Source organism: Oncorhynchus gorbuscha, linkage group LG11, assembly GCF_021184085.1.
Source record: "Oncorhynchus gorbuscha isolate QuinsamMale2020 ecotype Even-year linkage group LG11, OgorEven_v1.0, whole genome shotgun sequence".
In the NCBI taxonomy this organism is placed as follows: domain Eukaryota; kingdom Metazoa; phylum Chordata; class Actinopteri; order Salmoniformes; family Salmonidae; genus Oncorhynchus; species Oncorhynchus gorbuscha.
Window position 1 is genome coordinate 59,732,402 of NC_060183.1, and position 26,343 is coordinate 59,758,744.

The 26,343-nt window shown below is 44.5% G+C and overlaps 1 protein-coding gene across 1 annotated transcript in view; it reads right to left on the bottom strand.

Annotated features, from left to right (window-relative positions):
- Positions 1 to 5,960: 5,960 nt before the first annotated feature.
- Positions 5,961 to 26,343, bottom strand: part of LOC124047691 (whirlin-like) — a 150,594-nt gene continuing 130,211 nt past the window's right edge. The window contains exons 8-12 of the mRNA XM_046367999.1: positions 16,088 to 16,159; positions 14,668 to 15,234; positions 14,329 to 14,532; positions 13,683 to 13,805; positions 5,961 to 7,504 (exon numbers count right to left, since the gene is read on the bottom strand). Coding sequence (XP_046223955.1) covers positions 7,322 to 7,504; positions 13,683 to 13,805; positions 14,329 to 14,532; positions 14,668 to 15,234; positions 16,088 to 16,159 — 1,149 coding nt within the window. The 3' untranslated portion in view covers positions 5,961 to 7,321. The remainder of the gene's footprint in view (positions 7,505 to 13,682; positions 13,806 to 14,328; positions 14,533 to 14,667; positions 15,235 to 16,087; positions 16,160 to 26,343) is intronic.

Consider the following 26,343-nt stretch of genomic DNA (forward strand, 5'->3'; position numbering starts at 1 on the left):
GAACTGTCACGCCTTGGTCATTGTATTTTGTGTTTTCGTTATATATTTGGTCAGGCCAGGGTGTGACATGGGTTTATATATTGTATTTTCGTATTGGGGTTTGTAGTTATTGGGATTGCGGCTGAGTCGGGGTGTTGTATGGGCTTGGCTGCCTGAGGCGGTTCTCAATCAGAGTCAGGTGATTCTCGTTGTCTCTGATTGGGAACCGTATTTATGTAGCCTGGGTTTCGCTTTGTATTTCGTGGGTGATTATTCCTGACTCTGTGTAGTTTCACCAGATAGGCTGTAATTAGGTTTCACGTTCCGTTTGTTGTTTTGTATTTTGTATAGTTATTTCATGTGTCACTTTTTCCATTATAGTCATGAGTAACCACCACGCTGCATTTCGGTCCGACTCTCTTTCGACAAACGAAGAACGCCGTTACAGAATCACCCACCACACACGGACCGAGTGGCGTGGAAACAGGCAGCGACAGCTGGAGCAGCAAAAGGAGGATGAATTATTCGGTGAATGGACATGGGAAGACGTGTTGGATGGTAAAGGATGTTACACTTGGGAGGAGATACTGGCCGGAAGAGATCGCCTCCCATGGGAACAGGTGGAGGCACTAAGGAGAGCAGAGGCAGCCGGAGATAGGAGCCGACGATACGAGGGAACACTGTTGGCAAGGAAGCCCGAAAAGCAGCCCCCAAAAAATATTGGGGGGGGGGCTTAAATGGAGTATGGCTATGCCAGGTAGGAGACCTGCGCAAACTCCCTGTGCTTACCGGGGGGCTAGAGAGACCGGGCAGGCACCGTGTTATGCTATGGAGCGCACGGTGTTTCCAGTGTTGGTGCATAGCCCGGTGCGGCACATACCAGCCCTTCGTATTGGCCGGGCTAGAGTGGGCATCGAGCCAGGTAAGGTTGGGCAGGCTCAGTGCTCAAGAGCTCCAGTGCGCCTGCACGGTCCGGTCTATCCAGAGCCAACTCTCCTTGTTTATCGTGAGGAGCCAAGGAGGAGACCAGAACCAGAGCCGGTGTTCGAGCGAAGCAGAGACTGTGAAGGAGTTAATGGGGAAAGTGGAGGAGAGAGTAATGAGGGAGTTGCTAGCATGGTGCTATAGGTACGATATTCGTCCGACGGAGCGTGTCGGGGATTTAATGGCACCTGGGTCAGCGCTCCATGCTCATCCTGAGGTGCTTGTTAGTCGGCTGGTGAAAAATGTGCCAGCATCACGCACCAGGCCTCCTGTGTACCTACCTAGCCGTGCACGTCCTGCGCCAGTTCTGCTCTTAGGCTCTCCAGTACACCTTCGCGGTCCAGTCCATCCTGTGCCACCTTCACACATCAGTCCTCCGGTAGCAGCTCCCCGCACCAGGCTTCCTGTGCGTGTCCTCGATCCTGTAGCACCAGTTCCAGCACCACGCACCAGGCCGTCAGTGCGCCTCGCCTTTTCAGCACAGCCAGAGCCTTCCTTCCCTCCTGCACTACTGAAGTCTCCTGTCTGTTCAGCGCTATCAGAGCCTTCCTCCTCTACAGCGCTGTCGGAGCCTCCTGCCTGTTCGGAGCAGCCTGAGCTGCCAGTCTGCAGGGAGCTGTCAGTCTGCAAGGTGCTGTCAGTCTGCATGAAGCAACCAGAGCTGTCAGTCTGCATGAAGCAGCCAGAGCTGCCAGTCTGCAAAGAGCTGCCAGTCTGCAAGGAGCTGTCAGTCTGCAAGGAGCTGCCAGTCTGCAGGGTGCTGTCAGTCTGCAAGGAGCTGTCAGCCTGCATAGAGCAGCTAGATCCGCCAGTCAGCCATGATCTTCTAGATCTGCCAGTCAACCATATTCTTCCAGATCTGCCAGTCAACCAGATTCTTCCAGATCTGCCAGTCAACCAGTCTCTTCCAGATCTGCCAGTCAACCAGTCTCTTCCAGATCTGCCAGTCAACCAGTCTCTTCCAGATCTGCTAGTGAACCAGAATCTTCCAGATCCGCCAGCCAGCCAGGATCTACCGGAGCCTACTACCTACCTGAGCTTCATCTCAGTACTGGGCTTCCTCTCAGTACTGGGCTTCCTCTCAGTACTGGGCTTCCTCTCAGTACTGGGCTTCCCCTCAGTTCCGGGCTGCCCCTTAGTCCCGAGCTGCCCCTCAGTCCCGAGCTTCCCCTCAGTCCCGAGCTACCTCAGTCCCGAGCTGCCCCTCAGTCCCGAGCTGCCCCTCAGTCCCGAGCTTCCCCTCAGTCCCGAGCTACCTCAGTCCTGAGCTGCCCCTCAGTCCCGAGCTGCCCCTCAGTCCCGAGCTGCCCCTCAGTCCCGAGCTGTCCCTCAGTCCCGAGATGCCTCTCACCCCCCCCCTTAAGATTTAGATGCACTATTGTAAAGTGACTGTTCCACTGGATGTCATAAGGTGAATGCACCAATTTGTAAGTCGCTCTGGATAAGAGCGTCTGCTAAATGACTTAAATGTAATGTGAACTGCTCCTCAGTTCTGTAGGGTTCTGGGTGAGGACTATTAGGCCATGGTTGGCGGCGAGGGTGGATTATCCCAGGACGCGAAGGGGAGGAACTAGGACATTTATGGAGTGGGGTCCATGTCCCGAGCCGGAACCACCGCCATGGACAGACGCCCACCCGGACCCTCCCTATGGTTTTGAGGTGCGTCCGGGAGTCCGCACCTTAGGGGGGTTCTGTCACGCCTTGGTCATTGTATTTTGTGTTTTCGTTATATATTTAATATAATAATAATATAATATATGCCATTTAGCAGACGCTTTTATCCAAAGCGACTTACAGTCATGTGTGCATACATTCTAGGTATGGGTGGTCCCGGGGATTGAACCCACTACCTTGGCGTTACAAGCGCCATGCTCTACCAACTGAGCTACAGAAGGACCACATATATTTGGCCGGGCCAGGGTGTGACATGGGTTTATATATTGTATTTTCATATTGGGGTTTGTAGTTATTGGGATTGCGGTTGAGTAGGGGTGTTGTATGGGCTTGGCTGCCTGAGGCGGTTCTCAATCAGAGTCAGGTGATTCTCGTTGTCTCTGATTGGGAACCGTATTTAGGTAGCCTGGGTTTCGCTTTGTATTTCGTGGGTGATTGTTCCTGTCACTGTGTAGTTTCACCAGATAGGCTGTAATTAGGTTTCACGTTCCGTTTGTTGTTTTGTATTTTGTATAGTTATTTCATGTGTCACTTTTTCCATTATAGTCATGAGTAACCACCACGCTGCATTTCGGTCCGACTCTCTTTCGACAAACGAAGAACGCCGTTACAGGAACCACCAAGACTCTTCCTAGAGCTAGCCGCCCAGCCAAACTGAGCAATCGGGTGAAAAGGGCCTTGGTCAGGGAGGTGACCAAGAACCCGATGGTCACTCTGACAGAGCTCCAAAGTTCCTCTGTGGAGATGGGAGAACGTTCCAGAAGGACAACCATCTCTGCAGCACTCCAACAATCAGGATCAGGAGTGGCCAGATAATAGCTTTGCAGCGACGCTCCTCATCCAACCTGACAGAGCTTGAGAGGATCTGCAGAGAAGAATGGGAGAAACTTTCCAAATACAGGTGTGCCAAGCTTGTAGCATCATACCCAAGGAGACTCAAGGCTGTAATCGCTGCCAATGGTGCCTCAACAAAGTACTGAGTAAAGGGTCTGAATACTTATGTAAATGAGATATTTCCAAATTGCAAAAAATGTCTAAACCTGTATGTTTTGTCATTGTGTTATTGTGTGTAGATTGATGAGAGGAAAATACTATTTAATCAATTTTAGAATAAGGCTATAGCGTAACAAAATGTGGAAAAAGTCAAAGGGTCTGAATACTTTCTGAATGCACTGTATATAGTGCACTGATTTAGACCAGCACCTTACAGGCCCTGGTCGGAAGTAGTGCACTATATAGTGAGCAGGGTGCCATTTGGGACAGAGCCCACATCTGTGTTGTTTCCAAGTCCATGCCACAAGACAGGACACCTGCCTCTCCATCATATTCGCTGATTAATCACCCTGTCATTGGATTGGACTGATTCCTTTCATCATCTCTTCCCCTCTGAATTACTCTGTAATATGGGTTAAAGAGAAAGCCAGACTGTTATTAACATCAGATCCAGGGTCAGTAATAATAAGTAATCCCAATACATTTTTTAAAACTTTATTGAATTCCTCAAAGCCTGATATGACGTGGGGAGACAATTACGTTGGACGCTTGGGCATGGTTGAATGGCTTGGCATCAGAGTAGACAACTGACTGTAAGTCTATAATATAATCACATTTATGTGGTGTAGTTAATGTGTTACTAAGATTGTTTGGGACATTTCAAGACATGTTATCGGTGTTTGAAAGAGTCCCTGTGTGTGGAGTCATGCCTGAGTCAGTGTGTGTGGAGTCATGCCTGAGTCAGTGTGTGTGGAGTCATGCCTGAGTCAGTGTGTGTGGTGTAATGCCTGAGTCAGTGTGTGCAAAAAGAAAGTTCACTGTAGACATTACGCAATGTCTCAGAGCATGTTAGAAGCAGAAGGTGGATTGACCAGCAGTGTGTTAGTATTTGTTTGTGTGTGTGTGTGTGCCTTTCCCTCTCTCCTGCATCAGGTCAACCTGTGTAATGTGTGTGTGTATGTGTGTGTGCCTTTCCCTCCCCCTGCATCAGGTCAACCTCTTTTGCTCTCTGATCCTTGCTCTGCATTCTCTGCCCATCTCCAGTGCAACAACGTAGAAACAACGTTAGTCACAGTACACCTTCCTCTCATCCCTCTCTCCGAAGGGCTGTCTGTGTCATATGCACAGTGTAAAGACATGGCTCAGAGAACAAAGCCACCATTTCTGAAGCTATGCAATTCCTCCCAGATAGCAGTGTTTAATAGTGACTGCCTTGTGGATAGGAGTAGGAGACACTCACACACTCCCACACACACGCTGAATGTTAAGCATTTGAGGTGGCATTGGCAGGGAATAGGGCAGTCTTCTCATGATTGTGTCTCATACTCTAAGTATGCATACAGAATACTATTGCATCCCAAATGGCACACTATTCTCTATATAGGGGACTTAATTTTACCAGAGCCCTATCGGTCCTGGTCAAAAGTAGTGCACTATAGGAAAAGGGTGTCATTTGGGATGCTGCATAAATATACAATGACTGAAATGATGAAAAATCTCTATTATCTGAATGGGGTGAACAAAGCACTTGTATGTTAATGGACATCAAGAGAAACCTGACTTAAACTTGATGATTATTGTTGCTACATCAGTAACTTCTATCTGTCCCTTTCTCTGTCTGTCGTTCTCTCTATCTGTCCCTCTCTATCTGTCCCTTTCTGTCCCTCTATCTGTCCCTTTCTGTCTCTATCTGTCCCTTTCTCTGTCTGTCGTTCTCTCTATCTGTCCCTCTCTGTCTCTTTCTCTGTCTGTCATTCTCTCTATCTGTCCCTCTCTTGTCTCTCTCTGTCTGCCGTTCTCTCTGTCTCTCTCTCTCTCTCTCTGTCTGTCGTTCTCTCTGTCGTTCTCTCTATCTGTCTCTCTCTCTGTCTGTCGTTCTCTCTCTCTCTCTGTCTGTCGTTCTCTCCATCTGTCCCTCTCTATCTGTCTCTCTCTCTGTCTGTCGTTCTCTCCATCTGTCCCTCTCTATCTGTCCGCTATAATTCTAAAACTCCCCTGAATGGCACATGTACCGCTTCACTCTCTCTCCCCCCTCTCACCCCCTCTCCCTCCCAGAGAGGAAACAAATAATCCTCCACAACAACTACTGCACTTCTCAGTCTCTCTCTCTCGCTCGCTCTCTCTCTGTCTGTCGTTCTCTCTATCTGTCTCTCTCTCGCTCTCTCTCTGTCTGTCTCTCTGTGTCTCTCTGTCTCTCTCTCGCTCGCTCTCTCTCTGTCTGTCTCTCTGTGTCTCTCTGTCTCTCTCTCTGTGTCTCTCTCTGTGTCTCTCTGTTTCTCTCTGTGTCTCTCTGTCTCTCGCTCGCTCTCTCTCTTTCTGTCTGTCTCTGTGCCTCTCTGTCTCTCTCTGTGTCTCTCTGTCTCTCTCTGTGTCTCTCTGTCTCTCGCTCGCACTCTGTCTTTCTCTCTGTGTCTCTCTGTGTCTCTCCGTCTCTCTCTATTTCTCTTTTCCTCTTCCTGATTGCCATGACTTGCTCCTCATACCTGTTCAATTATTGGATAAAGTGCTTCTTCAAGTTCTTAGCATCAGCTCTCCATCAATCCACCGTGACTTCTGCCTGTTTGTGTGCTTGTGTGTTTGTGTGGTAAGATGGCATGCCTGTGTGTGTGTGTGTGCTGGGCCACATGTGTTCTGGGAGTGTGTATCGGAGAGAGCTTCTGCAGCAGTTTCCTTTCCCAAATGCCTCATTACTACCTCTTAGTAATTACTATGTGACGCAGGCCCCTGCAAGCCCCTTGTGTAAACACAAATAGTACGGCTGACTAGCACTGCTAGAGAGGGCAATTAAAACACAATCATCTCCATTACTCTTCACTTGGGGACACATTTGCAGAAAAGGGACTTAACAGTACACTTTGAAGAATTCTACTTTTTAAGCATGTAAGATAGGTTTCTATAATTCATAGATTATCTTTATGTATATATTGTATAGTATCTACATTTGTACATTTACAAAAACAAACTGTCATTGGAAAATGGTGTTTCCTCCTGCCTCTTCCATCTGCTGGATGGAAGGCTGGCTTGCGTCCCACCTTATTCCCTATTTAGTGCACTACTATTTACCAGGGCACATAGGGTTCTGGTCAAAGGTAGTGCGCTATATTGGAATAGGGTCCTATTTGCGACACAGCCTGTGTCTCTTGCGTGTGCTGGTAGTCTCTCAGACTGACGCAGGTTAGTAGACACTGACCGCTAACTGACCACTAACTGACCGCTTCAGGAGCATATCTTCTGCCAGAGCTCTAGTGCTGATGGCGTCATTGTCCAATTGTCCATTTGAGATCCACAGGATGAAGCCACTAGCCAACACATATAGAGTGACAGTACATGATTTTGCCATAAACACATACAATAAGGTGTCCAGAGAAATGACTGCTGCAGGGAGTATCCTAAAAACCAAGGTCACAAGGATGGTGAAAGTCCATGAAAATCAGAAATCATGGCAACTTCTCAACTTAGAGTGCAACTGTGTCCGTGTCTAGTTTTGGGGCTAAAGCTGGAGGATGTTGAGGATGGTGAGGCCAAGTGACCAGATAAAGGTTGGTAGATGAACCAATGTACAGAACAGTGTGTAGGACTATGCCGCTTTGCCCCCACAGCCACCCCCTATCCTCTCCAGCTCTGTAGCCCCTGTCCCTCCTCCCTCCATGATAAGAGTCTCTCTCTCCTTCTCTTCTTCCTTTACTTCCTCCTACAGTGCCACGTTGAACTCCGTGACCAGGAAGTCCACGTGTTCTGTCTCTTTGGTCTTGAAAGCCTCAGCAATGAGGCGCGCTGCGTCCCTGTGCTCCCGGCCCCTCAGGGAAACCCCGTTTACCTCCAGGATTACCTGACCCACCTGCAGCTGCCCGCAGTTGTGTGCCGAACCGCCCCTCTGAGAGAGAGAGAGAGAGAGAGAGAGAGAGAGAGAGAGAGAGAGAGAGAGAGAGAGAGAGAGAGAGAGAGAGAGAGAGAGAGAGACCTAGAAAATTTATTTGTGATAAAGAAAGCACAAACAGACGACAAACACTCGTTGGCACATCGTCACTGTTACAATTACTAATAAACCAGGAAGCAAAAGGACCTTTGCGTTACAGGTTGAGGATCATGTCAGAAATATTTATGCTATTTTCACAATCACAATTATCGGCAAAAAACTTGGTGGCATTGAGCGAAAGGTTCTGATGAATAAAAAAGTTGTGGGTGTGTAGAGGCTTGGCCCCTCACTGGCCAATCAAAACATGCTCAATGGCGAAATATGTGGTTGCTACAAGTTGTGTATTTATTGCCTTGGAATCAACTCCAATTCCGATGTTAGTCCGTTAGAGTTTGTTAAATGGCTTACTGAAACGTAATAACAAAATGTAGACCTGTTTTTGCTAAATTTGTTGACCCATTTGCAGTCCACATTGTTCTAACTAATTGTATGGCTTTAATAGCATTCACACTGATACAGGGGCTAGGCCTAATGTACATTGTATTATAGCTGAGCATGGACATGGCACTATATTGAAAATAAGCTTGATTAAATGAATTATTGATAAGGTGTAAAAATAGAACAAATAATTATAATCAAATACTAAACAAAACAACTTGTTTTAAATAGGCTATGTCACACTGCGGGCATATAGTATTAAAACAATGTAAACAGTGCAGCTGGATAAAGATCCACTATAAAGAGAAAGGGAGAATGTCCACTCACTGTCATACTGCTCCCGAATAGGCCTGTGTTTTCAGAACATAATCGGAACTATTTTACAGATCAGATCGTATTCACACATCTTCAGAAGTTGCATTCCAAGCGCACCACAGACGTTGTCACGATAAAACCAGGAAGGTGAATCATTCTATATTTGGTTATAATACAACTAAACGAAAAATAAGCAATCTATTCTTAAAAACCCCCAGCAATAAATAAATGTAAAATGTAATGAATGATATCATGACATCACCCATATTAAAAAGACACGCATTGCTGTTGAACCAACCTTCATTATAGTAGGCCTAAGGGAAGGCTTCGGTTTTCAACATATGAAATGGAAAACTAGCGATTTTTACAGGTTGCAGATAACTTCTAATTACGAGGTTCCCCGGTATCTTTCGTTTTATGATGGGCATGGACATGTAGCCTACATCATGGCAGGGGTTTAACGTACATCAACAAAGGGACCTGTATGGCTAAAATAATGTGGGCCTGCCTACAATGCATAGATAACAAGAGAACACAGCTTTGGTGATGATATTTTAATAAAGCTTTGGTGATATTTTAATACAGCTTTGGTGATGCTATTTTAATAAAGCTTTGGTGATGACATTTTAATAAAGCTTTGGTGATATTTTAATACAGCTTTGGTGATGATATTTTAATAAAGCTTTGGTGATATTTTAATACAGCTTTGGTGATGATATTTTAATAAAGCTTTGGTGATATTTTAATACAGCTTTGGTGATGATATTTTAATAAAGCTTTGGTGATATTTTAATACAGCTTTGGTGATGATATTTTAATAAAGCTTTGGTGATGACATTTTAAAAACGCTTTGGTGATGACATTTTAAAAACGCTTTGGTGATGATATTTTAATAAAGCTTTGGTGATGATATTTCAATAAAGCTTTGGTGATTATATTTTAATAAAGCTTTGGTGATGATATTTAAAATACGCTTTGGTGATGATATTTTATACAGCTTTCGTGGTGATATTTTAATAAAGCTTTGGTGAGGATATTTTAATAAAGTTTTGTTGATGATATTTAAAAAACGCTTTGGTGATGATATTTTAATAAAGCTTTGGTGATCATATTTTAATAAAGCTTTGGTGAGGATATTTTAATAAAGTTTTGTTGATGATATTTAAAAAAACGCTTTGGTGATGATATTTTAATAAAGCTTTGGTGATGATATTTTAATCAAGCTTTGGTGAGGATATTTTAATCAAGATTTGGTGATTAAGATTTACTTCCAAGCGGTCTCAGGAGGCAAACCCTTTATCAATAGTATTGACTACTCCGCGATTGCATTGGGCATCAAAAGCCTTCATTGAAATTGAAACCTCCCATGCCTGTCTGTCACTCGCTCGATTACCTGCCTCTCTCTCTCTCTCTCTCTCTCTCTCTCTCTCTCTCTCTCTCTCTCTCTCTCTCTCTCTCTCTCTCTCTCTCTCTCTCTCTCTCTCTCTCTCTCTCTCTTCCTCCCCTACCTCCCCTTCTCTGTCAACTTTCTCAGTCTAAATCCCCTTTATTATTATGTACCATCTTCTCTTCCATCTCTCTGTATATCTCTCTCCCCTTCCTAGCTCCCTATCTCCCTCCCTCCGTTGCTCTCTTTGATTTTGAATATGCTGATTTCACGGTCAGAGCCTTTGTCGCTCCCCTCGCAATCAGCGGCTCTTTTATTTTTCATTAGCATCTCACCAAAGCATATTTTGAGCGGGATGGCTTTCAGTGGTTCTCTGAACTCCACAGAACAGCACAGCTCCCTCCCCAGCCCTCCTCTCTCCTCACTCTTTAGGTTCATCAAAAGAGACACAAACAGACCTGAACAGAGCAGAGCTACAGCCAGGTCCGGTGGTATTACCTCAGTTCAGCCAACCCTTTATTTCACATAACAGTCACTGCTCTCAGTGGATGTACTCCTTCAGGTAAAGGGAGAGAATGGGATCAACTCTTATCGTCTTGATTAAACAAATGAAAGGGTGCTTGGAACCCAAAAAACACATTTAATGTACTCTTACAGTTAGACATTCATGTAAAGAACTTGCAAGGGTAAAGGGCAATATTTACCTGAGCTGGACTTGAACTAGCCACACCCACGGACGTCTAACCTTAGTCACGACATCACAGGGTTGATCTTTGACCCTATTGCTATGGATACTGTAATATTTAAATGTAAACCCCTAATTCTTTCCAGGGGTTTTTCGCAAGCATACCATTAAAACACGGAACATGCTGCATAAATAATGGTGCCGGGGGAGATGGCTGCCGTTTTACGGGCTCCTAACCAATTGTGCTATTGTGTGTGTTTTTTGTATTATTTGTAAATTATTTTGTACCTAATGTTGCTGCCACTGTCTCTTTTGACAGAAAAGAGGCTCTGAAAAGTCAGAAGAGCGATTGCTCACCTCATACTGGACAAAGATTTGTATTTAACAAGTCGGACGCAATGTCATTCGCATGAAGAAGAGACGCCGATATATAGGATCGGGGTGCCTTGTAAGAATCCAACAGCGAGTGGGTAATCCATCTCTACCATCAGTCCTATTAGCCAATGTGCAATCATTGGATAATAAAATGGATGAGCTCCGATCAAGACTAATCTACCAACAGGACATTAAAAACTGTAATATCTTATGTTTCACCGAGTCGTGGATGAACAACAACATGGATAACATACAGCTGGCTGGGTTTTCTGTGCATCGACAAGATAGAACAGCTGCCTCCGGTAAGTCGGTGTCTATTTGTTAATAACAGCTGATGCACAAACTCTAATATTAAGGAAGTCTCAAGGTTTTGCTCGACTGAGTATCTCATGATAAGCTGTGGACCACACTATTTACCAAGAGAGTTTTCATCTATATTTTTCGTAGCTGTCTAATACCACCACAACCCGATGCTGGCATTAAGACTGCACTCAACGAGCTGTATAAGGCCTTAAGCAAACAAAAAAATGCTCATCCAGAGGCGGTGCTCCTAGTGGCCGGGGACTTTAATGCAAGGAAACTTAAAATCTGTTTTACCTAGTTTCTACCAGCATGTGCAACCAGAGGGAAAAACTCTAGACCACCTTTACTCCATACACAGACACGAGTACAAAGCTCTCCCTCGCCCTCAATTTGGCAAATCTGACCATAACTATGTCCTCCTGATTCCTCTTACAAGCAAAAATTAAAGAAGGAAGTACCAGTGACTCGTTCATTACGGAAGTGGTCAGATGACGCAGATACTAAGCTACAGGACTGTTTTGCTAGCACAGACTGGAATATGTTCTGCCATTCTTCCGATGGCATTGAGGAGTACACCACATCAGTCACAGGTTTCATCAATAAGTGCATCGATGACCTCGTCCCCATAGTGACCGTACGTACATACATCAACCAGAAGCCATGGATTACAGGCAACATCCGCACAGAGCTAAATGATAGAGCTGCCGCATTCAAGGAGCGGGACTCTAATCAGGAAGCTTTTAAGAAATCCCGCTATGCAATCAGACGAACATCAGACAGGTAAAGCATCAATAATAAGATTGAATCCTACGTTCGCCGGAAGTGGCAGGGCTTGCAAACTATTACCGACTAAAAAGGGAAGCACAGCCGCGAGCTGCCCAGTGACACAAACCTACCAGATGAGCTAAATGACTTCTATGCACGCTTTGAGGAAAGCAACACTGAAGCATGCATGAGAGTACCAGCTGTACTTGATGACTGTGTGATCACGCTCTCCGTAGACAATGTGAGTAAGATGTTTAAACAGGTCAACATTCACAAAGCCGCAGGGCCAGACGGATTACCGGGACATGTACTCTGGGCATGCGCTGACCAACTGGCAAGTGTCTTCACTGATATTTTCAACCTGTCCCTGACCGAGTCTGTAATACCAACATGTTTCAAGCAGGCCACCATAGTCCCTGTGCCCATGAACACCAAGGTAACCTGTCTAAATGACTACCGACCCCTAGCATTCACATCTGTAGCCATGAAGTGGTTTGAAAGGCTGGTCATGGCTCAGTTGGTAGAGCATGGCGCTTGTAATGCCAGGGTAGTGGGTTCGATCCCCGGGACCACCCATACGTAGAATGTATGCACACATGACTGTAAGTCGCTTTGGATAAAAGCATCTGCTAAATGGCATATATTATTATTATTATATTATGGCTCACATCAACACCATTATCCCAGAAACCCTAGACCCACTCCAATTTGCTTACCGCCCCAACAGATCCACAGATGACGCAATCTCTATTGCACTCCACATTGCCCTTTTCCACATGGACAAAAGGAACACCTATATGAGAATGCTATTCATTGACTACAGCTCAGTGTTAAACACCATAGAGCCTTCAAAGCTCACCACTAAGGACCCTGGGACTAAATACCTCCCTCTGCAACTGGATCCTGGACTTCCTAGCGGGCCACCCCCGGTGGTAAGGGTAGGTAACAACACATCTGCCACACTGATGCTCAACATGGGGGCCCCCCAGGGGTTTATGCTCAGTCCCATCCTGTATTCCCTGTTCACCCATGACTGCATTGCCATGCATGACTCCAACACCTTCCTTAAGTTTGCTGATGACACAACAGTGGTAGGCCTGATCACTGGCAATGATGACACAGCCTATAGGGAGGAGGTCAGAGACCTGGCAGTGTGGTGCCAGGACAACAACCTTTCCCTCAACGTGATCAAGACAAAGGAGATGATCGTGGACTACATCGACGGGGCTGTAGTGGAGCAGGTTGAGAGCTTCAAGTTCCTTGGTGTCCACATCACGAATGAACTATCATGGTCCAAACACACCAAGACAGTCGTGAAGAGGGCATGACAACGCCTATTCCCCTCAGGAGAGTGAAAAGATTTGGCATGGGTCCTCAGACCCTCAAAAAGTTCCACAGCTGCATCATTGAGAGCATCTGGTTGCATCACCGCCTAGTATGGCGCATGTACGCGGCACATGTGACAAATAAAATGTATAATTGCTTAGCATTGTCTCATTGTCTCAGGCCCTCTGAGTGTCAGAGCCCTGCTATAGAGTCTATTCTGAAGGTTATAATCATCCCTGGTAAATCTGCCAGTCCTCTGGAGTGGAGGAACAATGGCATGGCAGCCAGGGATCTCAGTTTGAGTTCTCTTCCAGTGTGAAACCACAGACTGACAGAGGCTGTGTTGTGTAGCCATGTGTGGAAGAGGAGGCGGCACGGGCCAATGGCAGTGCAGAGTTGCAGAACACAGAGTACCATGGCTAGATCAATTCTGACAGGTGCAGGAGATTGTCTGGCAAGCTGTCATTTCGGAGATGACTTGAAAAGGGAGGGGTGAGAAGGGTGAGGGGCATGAGGGGTATTCTAGGCTGTTTGAGACCCACCTGTATGGTGACGATGCGTGGCAGGGGCTGGCGAGTGTTGGCACCTCCTTCGATGGCGATGCCCAGGGTGCTGGCACTTTTTGCCACCCTCACCAGTGTGGAGCTACGCTCCAAGAGACCCGGCTGCAGAGAGAGAGAGAGATAGAGAAGAGAGGGGGCATAATATAACTCACCTTTTTACTCAAATATTCACCCTGGAGACCCATTAACTCTTTTCTTTTGCACCTTTGTTACACATTGGTCCGCCCATAAAGGTAGGAACCAATCAACAATTTTCCCACCACCTAACCACTAATCAGCAATAAGCATAAAGGGACAGGCAGAGGAAACAAGAGACCTCTAGCGCAGTATGAGATGAGATGGAAGTGATTGAATAGATGAGAAATCAGTGAAAGGACAAAAATGTATCAATGAGCAAAGAAAGAAAAACTGTATGTGCATAAAGAAAGAATAAAACAGAAAGAAGTTAGGATTGAGAACAAGCTTCAGATAGAGTGAGCAGTGACAGAGGACAACCCAGCTCTGTTTGTCTGTTTCTCTTCTTGTAATCTCTCCCTTTCAGCTCCATCCATCCATTCATCCATCCATACATCTCCCTCTTTCTCTTTCTGTGTCGTCTTTATCCCCGCTGGTGTGTCCTCCTCACCGGTTTGGCGGTGCTGTCCCCACGTGCCCCCTTGGGGTCTCGTGGGGGGCGTGTGTGGGGACTGCTTTCCCTGCTGAGTCGCCCCGACTCGCTAATGTCCACCCCGCTGTCCTCACTCAGTGTCTGTCCACTGTCTGACAGATGGGACAGGGTGGCACCTTGAGGGGATGGGTGCAGAAGGTTAGAGACTGGCACAGGGACACACTCAGGCAGAAATACATACATCCATGATTACACATAAACATGCACTTCCTCTTATTTGTGTAACCAATCCTTCATGTCCAAATCTGGAGTCCAACTCTGGCTTTTCCTCCAACCTACTCCCTCCATGCCTCTTACCTCGTGACTGGGCAGGGACCGCACCTCGTTGACGTCAGACTCTGCATTGGGCCTGTGGACCACCACCATGACAAAGTGCTGTTTGTTGGAGCCAGAGGAGGCCTTGTCCGGGCTGTGTGGAAGGAGAGGGGGTGTGGATGGGGCAGGGAGTGGAGGGGGAGGGGGTAGATATGGGGAGGGAGCGGCAGGTTTGGTGGTCTTAATAGATGACTGGACTCTATGGAAGGGGCCTATGGCGTGCTTGTTGACCATGGAAAACTTGGAAGTTGCCATCTCCTTCTTATGGGGGACAGAGGGGTCCCTCTTATGGGGGACGGAGGGGTCCCTCTTATGGGGGACGGAGAAATCATTTTGTAGGGGGACCTTGGGTGAGGAGGGGGACCCTTGGTTCCCCCTCTGGTCCTTGGGTGGGTTATGGGCAGGGGCGGTGAAGTAGAGTCCAGAATAAGAGGATTCGGAGGAAGGGCGTTTTTTGACCTGGTCTCGTCTGCTGGGATGCCTCTGCAGCCCTGGGGGGGGTGGGGGGTTGAAGGTGGGGGGAGATTCGGATGTGGAATGCACCTCATCCTAAGATAAGAGGAGAACAAACAGATCACATTCCTTTCATCCCACAAAACACTCATATACTACAGCACATCTCTGGAATCTCCTCATTCCACACACACACACACACACACACACACTACCAATTATCACGCCTCAGAATTCAACACAACTCATTCAGTTAGGCTAGGATTCAGTTGAGACCCACAGCTAAACATGGTCTTTGTATAACCTCAGGTTACAGCTTCCCAGTCCGCTGTGTCCCCGGCAACAAGCTCTCCCCTCCAACCAAAACCAACTGAGAAATGAACAATGAAAACAGCAACAAGAGCGGGGAGAGAATGAATGAAGTGATTCATGGGTTTAAAAATAGCAAGAGAAAGCAATCAAAACCAACACAAATATGTTCTGGCTGAATGGAGTTGAGGTGTTTTTAAGACTCTTCAGGTCTTTGCTTTCTGTGTCCCACATTACATCGCCTTGGAACCAACACAGCCTCCTGTCGACATCGGTTACCGTTGCTCTGGTAACTGTGGTAGGTATTCTTGTTTGTGCTTGTGTGTTTCTGATTAGAGCTTTTACCTCAGGTGTCAGACAGAGAGCAAGTTCCTCCTTAGTAAGGAGGGAGGAGGAGGAGGAAGAGGAAGCGGAGGAAAAATATATGCCATAATATCCTCTAACTCTAAACAGACTCCTCCACAGGAAAGAAAGAAATAGGCTATAAGAGTTCAAACTGCATATCCGTTGCTTCCTCTTCTCGTCCCTCTTTCATTTCCAGCTTGTTGTTTTTCCCTCTCTCTCCCTCCATCCATCCCTCCAACCTCTGCTCTGTCCATCTTTATGAGGTTCTGGTTCTGGGCCTGACTGCGGGGCTCACCAGAGAGATGTCAGGCAGTACATTCAGACTCTCTTGAGACTCCTCCCCATTACTGTCCACCATACTGTCATTCTGAGAGAGAGAGAGAGAGAGAGAGAGAGAGAGAGAGAGAGAGAGAGAGAGAGAGAGAGAGAGAGAGAGAGAGAGGGAAAATAGGGGGGAGACGAGGGTAGAAAGAGAAGAGAGAGAGGAGGGAGAGAGCGAAAGACAGCGAGAGAGAGGGAGGTTACGTGAACAGCTGCTTATTTATCCTAAAGCAAATGTTGAGTCCAAATTGCATTTTGTAGGAGTTGTTTCATCTCTACGAGGGAGGAAAAATAACTCAATATCGTTCTAAATATACTAATCATTCTAAATAAATGTAAATCTACATTCTAATCTCAACGTTTGGAATGCAATACTACAGGTGGGTACTCGTCACACACACACAAACACAAATGCACACACAAACATTTCTCTATACACACTCACACACACTTTCAATCTCACTCTAACACACACACAAGCACTCACTCCATAATTTTCTAACCACTCACACATAATATGCACGTACATTTATATTGACTCTACACACCCACACACACCCACTCACATGCAAGCTACTGTTCTCTGTATTGGAATGGACTTTTTAAATATTTCCTGCATATAGTATGCTTACTTACTTACTTACTTACTTTATTGTCTATTTCATATTTCTTATTCTTATTTCTTGTGTGTTTTTTCTAGTAATACATTGTCATTTATGAATGCATTGTTGGGTTTTGAGTTTGCAAGAAAGGCATTTCACTGTACTTGTGCATTTGACATCAAAACTTAAAATCTGAAACTTGAACACACACCTCTAAATCTCTATATTACACCTTTCAATCTCAAAGTTAGGAATGCAATACTACAGTGGGTACTCAGCACTCACACAAGGTGCACAGAAACCCAAGATATCTGCATGGTGCAGGATGAACTGTTGTTCACTGTTGATTGTTTAGTGAGTTCAGACCCTTCATTAAACTCTGCCTGTGCCAAAACAAAAGCCCCATCATTTCAGTCTAATTAAACGCTCACTGACGGCACGGGGAGTACTTACGGGCAATTAATTTACTGCAATACAGGGGCACAACTTTCACTGGGGATGGCGGGGACATGACCAAATGACAAATTGCACTGTGATACCAAAATGCGGCATTGGTGTGCTTTAGGACCATGCGGACGCCTCAGAGTCCGCATGGCAATTTCAGCCAGCTGGATTTAGGACCGCGTGGACACCACAGAGCGTGCAGACAGGCTGTGTGAAGGCAAAGCTTCTGAAAGGCACAGTGCTGCTGTCTCGCTGTGTGTTACGCTTTTTCTCAGAGAAGTAAAAACAAGCAGAGCAGAAACTGGATACTCTTTATTTTTTATATATATTTTTTTTATTTATTTAACCTTTATTTAACCAGGCAAGTCAGTTAAAAACATATTCTTATTTTCAATGACGGCCTGGGAACAGTGGGTTAACTGTCTGTTCAGGGACAGAACGACTGATGTAGCTGGCAAGGTAACTGCTGTTTTAAATATTTATTCCCAGTGTTGAGCTAGTAGTGTAACGTTAGCTACAGTAATAATTCATCCCCCTCGAATGAAGTTCTGCCTGAAGAGAATGAACTAGCTAGCTAGTAGCAACAACAGCCAGTTCAGCTCTAGTCTCTAGCTATTTGTCAGGTAGCTGTATCTAACAGCTGTTGAGTGTATGAAATGTTTTATAGACTTTTTGTCCAGTTTAAACAGAAGTAAATTAACTTGGCTAGTTTTCATCAGTTGATGTACCATTGCCAAAAGTTGGTTAGCGTTAATAATGGGCTGACTACTGCCCCCTTTGGAGGAATTGCGTGCCCATAGTAAACAGAAAGAAAATCTGTCCAAAATTGTTAATATATGCATATAATAATTATAATTGAATAGAAAACACTCTAAAGCTTCTAAAACCGTTCAAATTATGTCTGTAATGTAAAGCAGAACTCTCAGGGCAGCCATTATCCCAAACTCTCTCTTGTCATCATGAAAGTTGGGCCAACTTTGACGTCATCGCCCCCACCCTTGCCAACCAGCTTCAGATCTGGGAACAGTTTCTATCTATTCAGTGCGATGTCTGCTTTCAGTGGGGCCTGTCATTGTGAGAATGCCTCCACTTTTGGCGGGCTGAAACCTTCAGGTCACGCGAAAATACATGCACTTTGATGCGCGAGTCGGGTCCAGAGCTCTCTTTCTTCCAGGGTTGACCAAACGATGTCTGTTTGTCTGTTCGAGCTAAGGATTGGTTTGCATGTTCAGAACATGCTAAAGCCTGATTCTGCACGTAGTTTGACCAGTTTCGTCGACATATAATATGTAATTTTGAAGTTTTGATGCGCATCCACTAGAATTTTGGCTGCATTTCAGACGGAATTTGTCGTGTTTGATAGCCCAAAGACACAGACTTGAAAACCAAACGCAGTTTTTGGTAAGTATGACTACTTCCACGGTTTATGATCGAAGAACATCAAAGGTAAGGGAATATTTATGTGGTTATTTTTGTGTTTCTGTGGAGTCCAACATAGAGGAGACATAATGCTAATGTGTGAGCGCCGTCTCATATTATAGCCTAGTGAACAAATTCTGTAACGTTAAAAATAAATGTAACACAGCGGTTGCATTAAGAAGAAGTGTATCTTTCTATCTATATGTAGAACATGTATATTTAGTCAAAGTTTATGATGTGTATTGCTTGTTATCTGATGTAATCTGCCGGAGCTATCATCATTTCTCCGGACATTTGAGTAGCATTTTTTGAACATTGCGTCATTGTAAACAGAGATTTATGGATATAAATAGCATATTATTGAAAAAAACATAAATGTACTGTGTAACATGTCCTATTACTGTCATCTGATGAAGATTTTCAAAAGGTTAGTGAATTATTTTTCTTTGAATCCTGCGTTTGTTGATTGCATATTTTGTTCAACTTGGCTATTCAAATTAGCTGTGTCTTTGGTGGTGGTTTGACATAAATATATGCTATGTTTTTGCCGTAACATTTTAGAAATCTGACTTGCTGGCTGGATGAACAAGGTGTTTATCTTTCATTTGAGCTATTGGACTTGTTAATGTGTGGAAGTTAAATATTTCTAAGAATATTTTTGCATTCCATGCGCCACCGTTCCAGCTGAACGTGGGAGGGGTCGTTTCCAAAAGGGAACCCTACCCCATCAACAGGTTTTAACTAACTAACTCAATAACTTTAGCTATTATTTTGCCTCAATCACACTAGACCTGAATCAAACAATGACACCAGTGGCCAATGATTAAAGTCTGATATTCTGAAGTTTTTTTCCAGCACAATGTGAGTTTTTATTCAGTTTAGCAATGTAAGGTTATTGATCTGCAAGTTTCCCTAGCTAATTCTCTACTTTTCACACTGACATGGTATAAGAAGTTGGTATAATACTATGCTCATCATGTCTTAGCAGGATCAGATGGTGACAGGTTCAGACAGCCAGGGAAGACCAGTCTGTGGCGGTGCTGAGGTGAGCTTTTGCAGATGCAACACTTTATTCTCTCTGTGCAGCAAACACTGGACAAGCCAGAAGCTTCAAAGATTGAAACAATTTTAAGACAGTCTGACAAACCTCAAATTTATTTCCAAATGGTATCAAAGGTTGATAAATTTAATCCCAGTAAAACTTCCCTGTTTTAGGTCAGTTAGGATCACCACTTTATTTTAAGAATGCGAAATGTCAGATTAATAGTAGGGAGAATTATTTATTTAAGTTTTTGTTTCTTTCATCACATTCCCAGTGGGTCACAAGTTTACATAGACTCAATCACTATTTGGTAGCATTGCTTTTAAATTGTTTGACTTGGGTCAAAAGTTTTGGGTAGCCTTCCACAAGCTTCCCACAATAAGGGGAATTTTGCCCATTCCTCCGGACAGAGCTGGTGTAACTGAGTCAGGTTTGTAGGCCTCCTTGCTCGCACATGCTTTTTCAGTTCTGCCCACAAATTTTCTATGGTATTGAGGTCAGGGCTTTGTGATGGCCACTCCAATACCTTGCCTTTGTTGTCCGTAAGCCATATTGACACAATTTTGGAAGTATGCTTGGGGTCATTGTCCATTTGGAAGACCCATTTGCGACCAAGGTTTAACTTCCTGACTGATGTCTTGAGATGTTGCTTCAATATATCCACATCGTTTTCCCCCTCATAATGCCATCTATTTGTGAAGTGCACCAGTCCCTCCTACAGAAAAGCACCCTCACAACATGATGCTGCCACTCCCGTGCTTCATGGTTGGGATGGTGTTCATCGGCTTCCAAGCCTCCCCCTTTTCCTCCAAACATAACAATTCATCATTATGGCAAAACAGCTCTATTTTTGTTTCATCAGACCAGAGGACATTTCTCCAAAATGTACGATATTTGTCCCCATGTGCAGTTGCAAGCCGCAGTCTGGCTTTTTTATGGTGGCTTTGGAGCAGTGGCTTCTTCCTTGCTTAGAGGCCTTTCAGGTTATGTCGATATAGGACTAATTTTACTGTGGATATAGATAATTTTGTACCTGTGTCCTCCAGCATCTTCACAAGGTCTTTTGCTGTTATTCTGGGATTGATTTGCAGTTTTTGCACACAAAGTACGTTCATCTCTAGGAGACAGAACGCGTCTCCTTCCTGAGCAGAATGACAGCTGCGTGGTCCTATGGTGGTTATACTTGCATACTATTGTTTGTACAGATGAACGTGGTACTTTCAGGCGTTTGGAAATTGCTCCCAAGGATGAACCAGACTTTTGGAGGTCTACTTTTTATTTTCAAAGTTCTTGCTGATATCTTTTGATCTCCCATGATTTCAAGCAGAGGCACTGAGTTTGAAGGTAGGCCTTGAAATACATCCACAGGTACACCTCCAATTGACTCAAATTCTGTCAATTAGCCTATCAGAAGCTTCTAAAGCCATGACATCATTTTCTGGAATTTTCCAAGCTGTTTAAAGGCACAGTCAACTTAGTGTATGTAAACTGACCCACTGGAAAAGTGATACAGTGAAATATAAGTGAAATAATCTGTCTGTAAACAATTGTTGGAAAACTTACTTGTGTCATGCAGAAAGTAGATGTCCTGACCGACTTGACAAAACTATAGTTTGTTCAGAAGAAATTTGTGGAGTGGTTGAAAAGCAAATTTTAATGACTCCAACCTAAGTGTATGTCATCTTCCGACTTCAACTGTATTTGCATGTTATGATTTTGTGAAGGCTGGCTGAATTCTGTTAGTGTGTTATTTTATCTCAGCATGTATATTGATTATCCCTTCTCCTTGTTTTTGTTTGCTTGGAAATGTTGATACTGAAGAACGTTTTCAGAAGAAACTGTGTAACTTAGCGGCTAAGAAATGCATTGCCATTATCCTCCCTCAATGTCTCAATGGATGACAGAATTATCAAGTTATCTATCACTAGATTTGATGTATTACGAGAGTAAAGGGATACTGTGTAACTTTTAAAAGGTCTGGGTGCCTTATATGGAATACTGTATGACAAAAGGGGTCAGGTTCAGACAGTCTAGCAGCCACAAATATATGTTTTTTTTCATGGCATACGAGACACCTGTCTGATTTATGCCTGTCTCAGTGGACTAATCCAATAAGAAGGCCACATGGTCTAAGAATATGGGGATTGTGGCTCAGATGCACAAGACACGTCTCTCTCCAGAATGTATTATCTCCCGCCATTTTGTGGGTATTTATTGTTTCATAACTTTATTGTGTGCATTGTTTGCTGTGTCTAATAATTCCCCATTACATAAGGAACCAGTTTGGACACACCTACTCATTCAAGATTTTTTTTTGTTTTTACTATTTTGTGAAGACATCAATACTATAAAATAACACGTATGGAATCATGTAGTAACCAAAAAAGTGTTAAACAAATCAAAATATATTTAATATTTGAGATTCTTCAATGTAGCAACCCTTTTGCCTTGATGACAGCTTTGCACACTCTTGGCATTCTCTCAACCAGCTCCACCTGGAATGCTTTTCCAACAGTCTTGAAGGAGTTCCCACATATGCTGAGCACTTGTTGGCTGCTCATCCCAAACCATCTCAATTGCTTTGAGGTCAGGGGATTGTGGAGGCCAGGTCATCTGATGCTGCACTCAATCACTCTCCTTCTTGGTCAAATAGCCCTTATACAGCCTGTAGGTGTGTTGGCTCAATGACCGGTTGAAAAACAAATGATAGTCCCACTAAGCGCCAGATGGGATGTCGTGTCGCTGCAGAATGCTGTGGTAGCCATGCTGGTTAAGTGTGCCTTGAATTCTAAATATATCACATACACTCACAAGTAATAGCCTAAATTTAATATGAATTCCCATAATTTCTCATCTGAAATGTGTGTTACTGTAGGTTACGGTATTTTCTGCATTCAATATATTATTACAGTTATTTACCGTTCTCCTTGTCAAATTGGACATGTGTTTAGCAGAACTCACAATCTATGATACACTTTTGAGAAATACGTTTTTGTTTATTTCATTCCATTTATGTTTGTCAATTTATTGGTCGTCTTTTGTTTGAAATGCTCCTGTCAATGTTGAGTGAGGACGCACACCTGATTACGCATTTAGTAGTAGAACTAGTCTACCTGGCCTGCACGCAAATATAGGCCTATAAATGTGCCCATTTTGGGATGTCTGATAGTATTTCTGATTGCCGTTACTCATCACCACTAATGAGCTGTGGAGCTTCTCAAAGTATTTTTTCTTCACCACAAACAACAAGTAAACAAAGTATGGTTTTAGAATCAATTGAGAATACCAATAGTTCCTCAATGTATTATAACAATATTTCCAGCTCTCTCCTTTTCGATAACCACTTGGCATGAAAGGGAAAAATGTAATGCTCTGATCCAATGGAAAAGTCATAAAATATCTGATTACTTCTTATCCCTTGCACAAATAGCCTACAGCGGTGTCTGTCCTGAGCTCACTGGTGCGCAAAACTCTGAGGATGCAGACTGGGTTCTGAGGATGCAGAGCCTGGGTTCGCGCCCAGGCTCTGTCGCAGCCGGCCGCGACCGGGAGGTCCATGGGGCAACGCACAATTAGCCTAGCGTCGTCCGGGATAGGGAGGGTTTGGCCGGTTGGGATATCCTTGTCTCAACATGCAATAGCGACTTCTGTGGTGGGCCGGGTGCAGTGCGCGCTGACCAGGTCGCTCGGCGTACGGTGTTTCCTCTGACACATTGGTGCAGTTGGCTTCCGGGTTGGATGCCTGCTGTGTTATTAAGAAGCAGTGTGGCTTGGTTGGGTTGTGTTTCAGAGGACGCATGGCTCTCGACCTTCATCTCTCCGAGCCCGTACAGGAGTTGTAGCGATGAGACAAGACAGTAACGACTAACAATTGGATACCACGAAATTGGGGAGAAAGAGGGTAAAACAAATGGTAAGATAAATTGGCACTCCAAATAAAAAAGATTGCAGATTACCGGCAACTTCAGGAGCGTAAAGGCAGAATCTGCAAAGGCCAGCAGCAGCATCAGGAACAGGTTTTTTTCTTCTGGTCAGGCTATCTTGCTCTCTGGCTCCCTCTTGAGTCATTTGTCTTAAATATTTAATAAAACAGCATGCTTAAAGCATCAGACAAGTTCAGTACATATACTCAAGATGATTTTATCAGAACACATAGGGTGTGTCTATATATAGAAAAATACAAGTTTTCAAATTTCAACTGATTGATTGTTCGAAAGAAAAGAGTACTCTTGGTAGTGTTTTTTTATGTCGTCGACAGCCCTAGTAGAAATGCAGGAAATGAGCTTTAAATGGCCCCAAAAATTCTGAGGGACCCCCAGACCCACCACCAGATTATATCCACCCCACTTCTGAAACCAAAGTTGCGCCCCAGCTGCAATAGTTGTTACTTAGTGTGTGTGTGTGTGTGTGTGTGTGTGTGTGTGTGTGTGTGTGTGTGTGTGTGTGTGTGTGTGTGTGTGTGTGTGTGTGTGTGTGTGTGTGTGTGTGTGTGTGTGTGTGTGTGTGTGTGTGTGTGTGTGTGTGTGTGTGTGTGTGTGTGTGTGTGTGTGACAGAGAGAGAGAGAGAGAGAGGTAGAGAGAGAGAGGTAGAGAGAGAGAGTGTTTGTGTGTGCACACATGTAATCAGCTGTAAGTGTGTCTGTGTTTGCATGTGTTTGGGTATGTGACTGTACACCATACTGTGTCTAGTTGATAAATCCACATTTTCTGATCCCCAACTAAAACCATCCCACCTCTCTAATCTCTCCAAAACAGCGGCATTCAACAGTGACTCCAAAACAAAAACAACTATAAGCAGGGGCACAGCCCAGACCCCCCCACCACCAGACACACACACACACACACACACACACACACACACACACACACACACACACACACACACACACACACACACACACACACACACACACACACACACACACACACACACACACACACACCTGGTCATACCATCCAGGGGCCATGCTGAGACAGAGATAGAGATGTGACTTGTGAGTGTGTGAAGGTCTGGCATGGTCCATCGTGTACTATGTATGGTAAGCCTGCTGCAGCTTTTCTCAACTGTCAGCTTGTTCTCTGAGTCAGAGAATATTGAGTGTGTGTGTGTGCATGTGTTTACGTGTGCCTCTGAGTGTGTGTGTGTTACGTCAACGTAAGTGTACGTAAGTCTCCTCCTCCAGGAGGAGACACATCAATAGTGGACAGGACAGGACAGCAGCAGCTAAGTATGTCTGTCTGAAATTACTCCTGTTGAAACAACAGCCACTACCAAGCACCAGCACACATTTTAGGACAGAAGACACTAGTGATGCACAGGTTGATTCATAACCCGCAGTACCCTCACTTATACAGTGGCTTGCACAAGTATTCACCCCCCCCCCCCCCCCTGGCACTTTTCCTATTTTGTTGCCTTACAACCTGGAATTAAAATATACATTTCTGAGGTTGTGTATCATTTGATTTACACAACATGCAAAATATTTTTTCTTGTGAAACAAACTAGAAATAAGACAAAAACAACAGAAAACTTGAGCGTGTATAACTATTCACCCAACCAAAGTCAATACTTTGAAGAGCCACCTTTTGCAGCAATTACAGCTGCAAGTCTCTTGGGGTACCTCTCGATCAGCATGGCACATCTAGACACTGGGATTTTTGCCCATTCTTCAAGGCAAAACTGCTCCAGCTCCTTCAAGTTGGATGGGTTCCGCTGATGTACAGCATTCTTTAAGTCATACCACAGATTCTCAATTGGATTGAGGTCTGGGCTTTGACTAGGCCATTCCAAGACATTTATATGTTTCCCCTTAAACCACTTGAGTTTTGCTTTAGCAGTATGGTTAGGGTCATTGTCCTGCTGGAAGGTGAACCTCCGTCCCACAGTCTCAAATCTCTGGAAGATTGAAACAGGTTTCCCTTAAGAATTTCCCTCCATCCATAATTCCTTTAATTCTGACCAGTTTCCCAGTCCCTGCCGATGGACAAACATCCCCACAGCATGATGCTGCCACCACCATTCTTCACTGTGGGGATGTTATTCTTGTGATGAGAGGTGTTGGGTTTTTGCCAGACATAGCATTTTCCTTGATGGCCAAAAAGCTCAATTTTAGTCTCATCTGACCAGACATGCCTTTTGGCAAACACCAAACGTGTTTGCTTATTTTTTTCTTTAAGCAATGGCTTTTTTCTGGCCACTCTTCCGTAAAGCCCAGCTCTGTGGAATGTATGGCTTAAACTGGTCCTATGGACATATACTCCCCTCTCCACTGTGGAGCTTTGCAGATCCTTCAGGGTTATCTTTGGTCTCTTTGTTGCCTCTCTGAACTTCTTGATGCACCCATCCCGTTAGCGGGATAATTTGTCAACATCCGCTGAATTGCAGAGCGCCAAATTCAAATTAAATTCCTAAAAATATCTTATTTTCATGAAATCACAAGTGCAACATAGCAAAACACAGCTTAGCTTGTTGTTAATCCACCTGGCGTGTCAGATTTCAAAAAAGCTTTTCGGCGAAAGTATACCAAGCGTATATGGAAGGAAATCTCTCTCAGCAGACAAAACATTACAAACAGCTAGCAGCCAAGTTGATTGGTCACGAAAGTCAGAAAAGCAATAAAATGAATCGCTTACCTTTGATGATCTTCGGATGTTTGCACTCACGAGACTCACAATGACACAATAAATGTTCCTTTTGTTCCGTAAAGATGATTTTTATATCCA